We start from the raw sequence: 10,411 nt of genomic DNA, 5'->3' as shown, positions 1-10,411 counted from the left end.
GACGCGTAGCCGTTATTGATGACACAACTGGAGATATCGGTGTAGAAGGTTTTAACCCACTTTTGAATGTTAGGTCCAAAGTTGAACGACCGCAAGGTTTTGTTTAAGAAATTCCAATCGAGCGAGTCAAAAGCTTTTTTGAAATCGATGAAAATAGCGAGGCCGGGAATGTTTTCTAGGGATGTTACTTTCATTATATCTTGTATGAGTCTGATGTTTTGTCCGATATATCGACCTTGGATATACCCGGTTTGATCGTCATTTATGATGTTTGGGAGAACTTTAGATAGTCTGCTAGCTATGACTTTGGCTGCTATTTTATAATCAATATTGAGAAGGGATATCGGTCTCCAATTTTCTAAGTAGAGTCTGTTTTTTCGTTTCTTGGGCACTACTTTAATAATGCCTTCTTTCTGGGTTATATTTAGCTTTCCGTGCGTGAAAGCATAATCGAAACTTGCAACCATTTCATCTCCTAATAGAGGCCAGAAGAGTAAATAAAATTCTACCGAAAGGCCGTCGCTTCCTGGGCATTTATTCTTTGCGCACTCTTTTAGAGTTTTAAAGCATTCTTCTTTCGTTAGGGGGTTTTCAAGATCGATTTGTTCAGCGTCACTTAGACGAATAGGATTTGGATCATCGAAGAAAGTTTTATCATTCGAATTATCGGTTGGTACGGCGGAGTAAAGGTCCTTATAGAAATGTTTTTGGCATTTTAAGATTTCATTGGCTTCTGTTATTTCTTGATCATCATGTATTTTAAGTTTTGCAATAAAGGAATTGGAGTGTTGCCTTTTTTCTAAATTGAGGAAATATTTCGTATTTTTTTCGCCATGCTCGTGCCATCGAATTCTGCTTCTGATAATAGCACCATTAGTTCTATACTACTATACTATACTACCTTCTCAGACCGGGGGGGGGGGCTTCGGAGGCCCCCCCTATGTAACTTCTAGAATATTAAAGCAATCACAACGAAACTTATAGGATGTATTGCATGTCCGAACATCTTTCTTTTGGTATACGTCACGTGGGATGGTGACGTTACATCACGTGACAATTACATCATGATATCAAAACAGCCGCCATCTTGGATCCGCCATCTTGGATTTCAAAATTTTTCCAAAATGCCAGAAAACCACCCAAATTCAATGCAAAGTCCTCAAAAAAAAAATATGCTTCAAACCCGTAAATATGTAAAAATAATTCCATTTAAGTTGAGTTTTATTAACAGAAACACGCAAAATTACAAATTTGGAAAAACATGCCTGTCAAAATGTCGTTGCCATGGTAATGTCAAGTTCGTTACACATCATCCAAACCTACCAAATTGTTGCCAGATAAATTTTAGGAAAAGTCAGAAAGTTCGGCAGCGTTTGGTTAAAATTTTAAAAAAGTTCTGAAAAGTTCAAAGTCAGCGCGGGCCTCAAAAGCCCCTCCGGTCTGAATAGGGTTAAGGAAATGTTGCAGGGATGTGTCACAGCGACTGTAGAAGCGACAAAATCAGAACATCTGCATTTACACAAGAAAATGTTGCACGGACATGTTACAGCGACACGTCTCATCTTGGCACCGTAAGGGCGTGTCGCTGCGACATGTCCCTGCAGCACCTCTATGTATCAAAATTTTACTCCGTGAGCAAGAGCTTATATTCGCAACCTGACAAATACAATACTCTCGTAGTAGCGAATATGTCCTTTCTCAAACACCAGACCAATAAAAGTGTTGTTGGCCTGCATACCAGGAACAGTCGTAAGACAAGAGTAGCCGCTAGGACCTTTCCACACTCCAAGAGAACCCACCCATGAAGTACCATTGCTACCACTCCAGCGAACAGTCATGTTTACACGGAGCAGCTTACTGGCTGGATTGGAGAAGTAGACCGTGTTTCTGTACCGCAGTAAGCTGGCGGCCACCACAGGGTCTATCAGAGTTTCGTCAAAGTAGATGTCTGAGTGCGCAAATGATTCCGCGCCATCGTAACTTTTGGACATGATGCGACAATGACAGTGGAAATTCTGCTGGTTGCGGGAAGTCATTAGCAGTGTGCCGTCATACAACTCGATAAGCTATCAAGAAGAAAAAACAAATTTTGCTTATCATGATCTAAAGGATCTTGACTTATATAAGCGACTTTGCCGTAATGTCTGATGACAGAATCCAATTCCGGGGAGTGAGGCGGTGCGAGCTCGACTAGCTCGGCTTCTGACCTGTGAGCTGTTACTGACTGACCTCGTATTGAGGTGTATTGTTCTTATCAGTGCTTTTCTCTAAACACAGGTATACAAATGGGTAGCGGCAAGTTGTCGGGGCGACAACTCGCTGAAGTTAAAAACAATCAGATAAAAGGGCTTTTTATTTTCCTTTTAACTTTCGCGCTAACAACTCTTGAAAAAGTAACAGCAAAGGTTAGCGTACCTGAGATTCGTCCGGTTCAAGTGCACCGTTTTGTGGAATGTAACCAGCAATCCTCCAGCTGACTCCATGATCTGCAACGAAAGCCTTAGTATGTTGCCCGGGGGGGGGGGTACTCCCAGAAATTTCGGATAGGGGTGTGCTGCCAAGGTTCTTAAACCCTGACCCTATTTAAGGATAAAGAAAGCGAAAATTGATACCCTTTTTAAGGCCCAAAACCGAAAAATGACGGTTTTTGCTACATGCGCGGCTAACCGCGCACTGCAAGACACAAATCTTTATAAAATCGCTTTACTAATACCTGAACAGAAAATTCAGTTTTAGCTGGGCGTTTATTTCAGCTAATAGAATATAGGTACCCTATCTAAGGATCACACCGAGAACAAATTGCCAAAAGGAGCAAAAATGATACCCTATTTAAGGACCGAGAACCTCAAAAACCATACCCTATCGGGCGGCACATAGCTATATAGGTCACATATGGGAGTAACCCCCTCCCCCCCACCCGGGGTATGTTGATCCGAAAGCGGGAGTCAAAACTGGTGCATAGCAACTTGTTCTAAAGCCGGCGACACACTAGGCGATTTTATTCGCCAATCGCGGCGAATTTGATCGCCAGCCATCGGCGAATAAAATCGCCGATATCTGACGTGCCATATATCGGCGATTTTATACGCTGGTCGCGGCGATCGGCGAAAATCGCAATCGCTACACCGGGCACCCTTCGCGATTTTCGCCGATCGCCGCGATTGGTGAATAATATCGCCAAGTGTGTCGCCGGCTTAATGGAAACAGTAAGTTTTGTTTCCCCTAAACACTTGTAATAAAAAGAGCGCGCGGAAGAGAGAGTTCAGGGATTGATAAGCTCAGTGTTCTCCATAACCTTGCACCTCTTCACGTTCATTTGCTACGGTTAAAAGGCACACGTCCTGATCACGCGCAAGTCCGCTAGTTTTGTTGCCCTAGAGAGTTATATAAAGTCTTGAGGCGCGTCACTTAATACGTTCTCGTCCAATAAAAAGCTGCATTTGAGTAGAGGCAAGACGTGAGGCGAGACGAGAAAGCTCAAAATATTTATGGTAACAATGTCGATGTTATGATTCATATATGAACTGCGGATGTATGAAACTGATAAATGATCATCGCAGTGAATTTCCAATTTAAGCAATTAAAATAAAGAAGCCTCAAAAAAATCGGAGTTGAAGCCCTGATTCTTTTTCAGGCTTCTTTATTTCAATCGCTTAAACTGCGATGATAATTTATCACTTTCGGCAATCTCGATGTCCGGCTAAGCAACTCACCGTCACTAACAATGCAGAAAACGCCATCGTGTCCGGGTGACGAATGACCACACGTGATAAGCCGCCCTCTGTGAGGATCTTGTTTCTTCTACATGTGTGGAGAAAATAACAGCACTGAAATGTTTGCAGGACAATCTGAAATCTGTCCGGACACTGGCGACTGCAAGACTATACCATGAAATAGGCAGATCATCCCGCTAAGGGCCTGCATCACTCTGAATAATGGGCACATGTAACATTGACTGGCTGAAGGGAGGTTCAAAATCAATAGCATGTCCTCAAGACGACATCAAAACGTTAATAAAGTAACACTACTTTTATTACACGTTGGCTTTTGGGAACATAAAATTGAATTTTAAAGATGGAGCAACTTCAGCTTTTACGGCCACGTCAAATGTTTTCAAATGGTTTAGGTGCTAATCAAAATCGTTTGACCAGTCTGCGTCGAGCCTAGCTAGAGGCTCATCAGGCCGGAGCTTATCCCGGTTTCTGTAGCATGAAGCGACTGAGAGTATTTCTCCCCCCTGGATGGGATGCTATTCCATCGAAAGGTTACCCCCCAGAATTAGTTCGCCGGTACCCATTTATACAACTGGGTGGAGAGAAGCACTATGAGAGTTAAGTGTCTTGCACAAGAACACCACACAATGACCTCGGTCAGGGCTCGAACCCGGACCGCTCGATCCGGAGTCCAGCGCGCTAACCATTAGGCCATGTTCACCGCGCCTCCCATCGTTTGACTGGACAAGTAAAATACCTGAATACCAAAGCCCGGTCCAGGAGCAAAGAGGGACGTCCCAATCTGGCCTGACAAGTTTGACGGCTTAGTCCATGTCTCACCAAAGTCATCGCTACTGATCAGGAATGTAGTGTGATAAACACATTTGTGCGCACAGTGTGAATACACCACAAATACACGATTTTTCTCTTCATCCACAAACACTGTTCCGAGATTTTGGCCATCAGGGTCTTCCCCGTCGTCTTCAATGAAGGTTGTATTGCTCCAAGTAATCCCTTGATCTCTTGAACGGCGCACTGCCAGAAATTTTGGTCCCGAGTCGGCAGAGCTGTGCTTTCTTCCTTCTGCTAGCGCGATGAGAGATCCATCGGGAAGAGATGTTATAATGGGGATACGATACGTGTTGACTCCAACATCGCCTGGAAAGGAAATTTTGAAAATAGCTGTTCAGATATCGAATGATAGTCCGGCAATATGGTGAAATGATTGTGCGATTTTTGTTAAAAGCACCAAATTTGGCACAGTGATAGTATTCGACGAGCTGATCAATTTCAGATATAGGCCCATTCGCAATTCTGTCAGGGGGGGACATCTTTTGGACTCAGGGGGTGGGGGTGGGTGGCATTTGAGCTTTATGGCAAAGTCTACTGTATCCTTTGAGTAAGAAGCACCAAATTTGGCACAGTGATAGTATTTGATGAGCTGATCGATTTCGGATGTAGGCCCATTCGCAATGCTGTCAGGGGGGACATCTTTTTGACCCAGGGGGTGGGGGTGGGTGGCATTTGAACTTTATTGCAAAATCTACTGTATCCTTTGAGTAAGAAGCACCAAATTTGGCACAGTGATAGTATTTGATGAGCTGATCGATTTCGGATATAGGCCCATTCGCAATTCTGTCAGGGGGGACATCTTTTGGACCCAGGGGGTGGGGGTGGGTGGCATTTGAACTTTATTGCAAAATCTACTGTATCCTTTGAGTAAGAAGCACCAAATTTGGCACAGTGATAGTATTTGATGAGCTGATCGATTTCGGATATAGGCCCATTCGCAATTCTGTCAGGGGGGACATCTTTTGGACCCAGGGGGTGGGGGTGGGTGGCATTTGAACTTTATTGCAAAATCTACTGTATCCTTTGAGTAAGAAGCACCAAATTTGGCACAGTGATAGTATTTGATGAGCTGATCAATTTCAGATAAAGGCCCATCCACAATTCTGTCAGGGGGGGCATCTTTTGGACTCAGGGGGTGGGGTGGGCAACATTTGGGCTTTATGGCAAATTTACTGCAGCCTTTCAGTAAGAAGCACCAAATTTTGCACAGTGATAGAATTTGATAAGCTGATCGATTTCAGATATAGTCCCATCCAGAATTCTGACAGGGGGGGCACCTTTTGGACCCAGGGGGTAGGAGGGGGGTAGCATTGGAGCTTTACGGCAAAATTTACTGCATCTTTTTAGTACGAAGTATCAAATTTCGCACAGTGATAGCACTCGATAAGCTGATCGATTTCAGCTGAGGGCTCATTCGACAATTTTTCCAGAGGGAGACACTTTTTGACCCAGGGAGAGGTAGTTGGTAGCATTTGCACTTTATGGTAGAATTACTGAACCCTTTTGGTTAAAAAAATGACACTGTTATAGCGTATGATGAGTTGATCAATTTCAGTTCTGAGTTTCCTATATCCAGAATTCTTTCAGAGTTGTCCTTTTTGGACCAAGGGGGAGGTGGTGGTTTCCGTGTGAGTTTTTACACTGTCGGGCCATTTGAGTTCGCACCATTTTTGCCACGATTATAGAATTAGATGAGATGATCATTATACCTATGGGCCAATCCAAAATGCTTTTTCGGGGTATTTTTTCGGCCTATGTGGATCAATGGTATCCTTTTGAGCTTTATGGTGGAATTGCTGCGCCCTTTTGAGTTGACATATTTGACACAACTATAGTATTTGTTGAGCTTGATTGTTCAATTTCAGCAATGGGCATTTCTGGTATGCTTTCAGAGTTACGTATGTTTTGGTCTGAAAAAAGATTTAAGAAGCTGTCTTTCCTGAAAACCACCCACTCAAATTCGGGTCAAAAAAATAATTTTACCTTAAACTCTGGCAACTCGTACTGAAAGACTTTACCGAGGCTAGAAATAAAACAGATTTGGTTTGATTGAAAATGATTTTCTGGCCACGTTAGGAGCCAATAAATATTTTGCCCCTTCGGGCCCGCCGCAACATCTGGAAAATTAGAAAAATAGGCATTTTTCGGGTCACTGTCAAATATTTCGTTCGCATCGAACAGTTGACATTTTTTTTATATTAATATGTTTATAAAAATGTCTAGTTTTCTAAGAAAGTAGCAAGTTTTCAATTTCTCTTCAAATGCGAAATCAAGGATATAATGTCCATTTCTGATCGGCATCGAATAAAGGTTGAAAAATGACCTTGATTTTGAAGCGAATGATTTCAATTTCGGGACCTAGCCGATAACTCCACTCTACACAGCCGAAAAGTGTAGTCCTTTATCGGCTAAAGTATGCAAAATCCCATGTAAGTTTTCAGTATTTCAAAAAATTTGACCGTTTGTATCAGCACATGTGTGAGTAATAACGACGATATTAGCGGAGATGTCGTTATGCTGCGCAGGTAGTGCCTCTGCGCTTCTTCTGGATGCTGAGGTTTACAGCTTGATAATTCAGGTAAGACTCGTGACATTTCTTTCCCAAGAGCTGTAAGAGTTTTGTGCAATAATATATAGCAAAGAACTGTTTTCTTACTCTGAAGGCAATGCCATCCACTGATCTGAAGTATATAAATCAGAGATATTTGAGTCCATTATTCTAATCACGAACTTGTTGAAGTTTTGGCTGTCATGATCACAGTCCGGTGCATACAGTAGAAGACTGGTGTCTGTCTTTTCATGACAACACAAGAAGTTTCGTACATATGTGGATGTTAACATCCACATATGTAAGAAATTGGCTAAGCGCGCTGCACTTGTTTTGCCTTTTGCGGTTCTGTGCAGAAAGAAGAGCTCTCGAAGGTTTCCTTTAATAACATATGATAACCTCGCATAGCCCATGCGAGTTTCTCTTTCGTTTGGATGGAGAGGGTCTCCGCACCTGGGATCAGAAACAGGGTAGGAATTCCCCGAAGGGTTTAACCTGATGTGAGGCTACAAAGCAAGTGGGGTGAGATTTTTTGAAAGCAGTCTAACAAGATGGTGAGAGCTGATGGCGGAAACAGTGAATATGGGTGTCGTTGTGTTAGCTTGTGTTTAACATTGATTCCTCCATTTCATTTTTTGAAGAAACGTTGAATACCCTTTGAAGAAACGTTAAATACCCCTTTTACATTGCTGAAATTGTTAAGCTCTTGGATTCGTATTTGATTCTTTTAGCATAACGTGCCCAATCATTTCACCAATTTGTTCAAAAATATTCATCCTTCTTCAGGGATCAAATAGTTCACCCTGGCTGGAAAAAATCCGGAATGGCTCATGAGCAAGGCTAATCTTATCAATGTGGTGCTCGTAACCAAAAATTAAATGCACAATCAATTTTCCATTAGTTGACAACATACCTACCCCTGTATGCTCTCTGAGTTTCCCATAAACTATTTCAGATGAGCCCATTGATACTGAAATTGGTGATCACATTTAATGTTATAAACGAGCCAAAAATAGTGCTTTGAGCACAAAGCTCAAAACGACACCACCCCATCCGCTTGGGTAAAAAAGGCAACCCTGAAAGAAACCCAAATAGATCCAAAGATGAAATCAATCAGCCCGTTAATAACTATAATTCTGCCAAATTTAGTGCTTTAACCAAAATGGTTTAGTTATTTCACCATAAAGCTTACATGTTGCCCGCCCCAACCCCTGGGTTAAAAGGTTCCCCCTTCCAGAATTTCATACAGGCCTATAACTGAAATCGATCAGCTCATCGAATGCTATCACTGTACCAAATTTGGTGCTTCTTACTCAAAGGATGCAGTAAATTTTGCCATAAAGCCCAAATGTTGCCACCCGGTACCCCCCACCCCTGGATCCAAAAGGTGGCCCCCCTGAAAGAATTGCGGATGGGCCCATATCTGAAATTGATCAGCTCATCAAATACTATCACTGTGCCAAATTTGGTGGTTGTTACTCAAAGGATGCAGTAAATTTTGCCATAGAGCTTAAACGCCACCCACCCCCACCCCCTGGGTCCAAAAGATGTCCCCCCTGACAGAATTGCGGATGGGCCTATATCTGAAATTGATCAGCTCATCGAATACTATTGCTGTGCCAAATTTGGTGCTTTTTACTTAAAGGATGCAGTAAATTTCCCCATAAAGCTTAAATGCCACCCACCCCCACCCCCTGGGTCCAAAAAAATGTCCCCCCTGAAAGAATTCCGGATGGGCCTATATCTGAAATTGATCAGGTCATCAAATACTATCACTGTGCCAAATTTGGTGCTTTTAACAAAAATCGCACAATTCACCCAAATTTATGCACCATATTGCCGGACTATGATGCATGCAAGTTGTTAAGCCCTAACAAATATAAATGTTTCCCTCCCCCCCACCACTACTCTCTAACTGGTTTCGCACTTATACTATTATATCGACCATATCGACCTTTCCTTCAAAAATTGCCACTCATTCTCGCCTGCCAAACTTCGCAACCCACCCTTCCCTGACAAGAAACCCGTGTTCAGAGTCTAATCAGAGGCGAAGGTTTGGGAAGGGCTTGCGGCGTGTGCGTGTGCCTCTCGGCCCCAATCCTTTCTCGTCCTTAAGTACGTATCACCTTGCCTTGTCAGTGTCTGACAGGGTTTTTAGGTATACGGTATACAGGGGGATTTTAAACTGGGTATACAGTATTTTAGGCTAAAATTGGGCCTTTATGGGTATAAAGTATACTTTGTTTTTCCAAATTTTGGTATTTTGCATGATTTTGAGGGGAAATTTTGGGTATACTGGGAACATGTTTTTCAGATATATAATTGTTGGTATACCACTTACCCCCCCTGGCCGACCCTGCCTTGTTGTTTCGACGCTTACGAAAATTAAAGTCTACGCTTTCCTCATAAGAGACAGCTATAGCCGGACAATTCCAACATGTGCAAATCACGCGCAACAAGTGTCAACAACAAAAAGTTCACCTATCTACACCTTTCTTTTGCGTGACTAGTTTCACAGAAGGCCCAGTGGACCTAATGCACTTAAAATCCCCGTTTTATGATGGTATATGCAATTCCTCCTAATCGAAGGAACTATATATAAGTAGGAACTTTTGAAACTTTTTCTCAAGATTCCATACGACCAGAGCATGAAAGTGAAACAGAGAAACTGAACTCCGGTTGTCGAATCCATCCATCCAGCGAACTAATCGAGTCACGCAATCTTTTTGTCAGGAATTGAAAATGCAACTGTAGAAAGAGCTACTTGTACAGCAGTGAAAGAAACCTCGTATAAATATTGTATAATTGAAAATAGCAAATGACTGGCGAAAAAGGCTAATAAATGTAAGTTAAAAATATATAAATGCAACTACTTCGATTGAAGGTGTGGATCACATGTACATGAACCCGCATGAATTACGAGTCACGCGAGCCGCTTACAAATCATCGTTGCAGTATAAACCACGTTTAATTTTAAAATTGCTTTCATAATTAAAGAATTTACCTTGCTTCCATAAGGTTACTTCATGATCAATAATTGGCTGGGAAATGCTTTGTAAAATCCCCGCGGAAAGAAAAATTAGGAAGCCAAACAAGACTGGTACGGAAGTGTTAGCGGCCATAATCTCACTTCCGGTTTTGTTGTAGCCTCGTTTTCAATAGTAAAAAAATACCTTTTGGGAGGGTGGGAAATAAGAATTATCTCTGACCAAATTTTTTTGTAAAAGCAGGGTTCAATCTTAAAATTAGCGAGAAAAGAAGGAGAAATGCAGAAAATAACAGTAGTTTCTTATTTCGT

At 42.2% G+C, this 10,411-nt stretch overlaps 2 protein-coding genes across 2 annotated transcripts in view; one reads left to right on the top strand and one right to left on the bottom strand.

Annotated features, from left to right (window-relative positions):
- Positions 1-10,411, top strand: part of LOC144653685 (uncharacterized) — a 70,659-nt gene that overhangs the window by 33,734 nt on the left and 26,514 nt on the right. The gene's annotated exons all lie outside the window — the stretch shown is intronic.
- Positions 1,420-10,309, bottom strand: LOC144654924 (sialidase-1-like). Its single transcript, XM_078515163.1, has 5 exons — positions 10,118-10,309; positions 4,471-4,871; positions 3,714-3,801; positions 2,416-2,486; positions 1,420-2,066 (listed from the first exon to the last, which is right to left on the bottom strand). The coding sequence occupies exons 1-5, from the start codon at positions 10,233-10,235 to the stop codon at positions 1,644-1,646; spliced, it is 1,101 nt and encodes a 366-aa protein (XP_078371289.1). The 5' UTR covers positions 10,236-10,309; the 3' UTR covers positions 1,420-1,643.

Source organism: Oculina patagonica, chromosome 5, assembly GCF_052425735.1.
Source record: "Oculina patagonica isolate OP01 chromosome 5, crgOcupat, whole genome shotgun sequence".
Classification (NCBI taxonomy): domain Eukaryota; kingdom Metazoa; phylum Cnidaria; class Anthozoa; order Scleractinia; family Oculinidae; genus Oculina; species Oculina patagonica.
The sequence above is the reverse complement of the archived record's forward strand: the minus strand, read 5'-3'. Positions and strand labels throughout refer to the sequence as shown.

Excerpts from the sequence above, each read along its gene's own strand:
- LOC144654924 (XM_078515163.1), bottom strand. The coding sequence starts at position 10,235 with ATGGCCGCTAACACTTCCGTACCAGTCTTGTTTGGCTTCCTAATTTTT. Across the intron at positions 4,872-10,117 it reads AGTAACCTTATGGAAGCAAG|GCGATGTTGGAGTCAACACG; the intron begins GTAAATTCTTTA and ends TTTCCTTTCCAG. Across the intron at positions 3,802-4,470 it reads GACCGGGCTTTGGTATTCAG|AAGAAACAAGATCCTCACAG; the intron begins GTATTTTACTTG and ends CCACACATGTAG.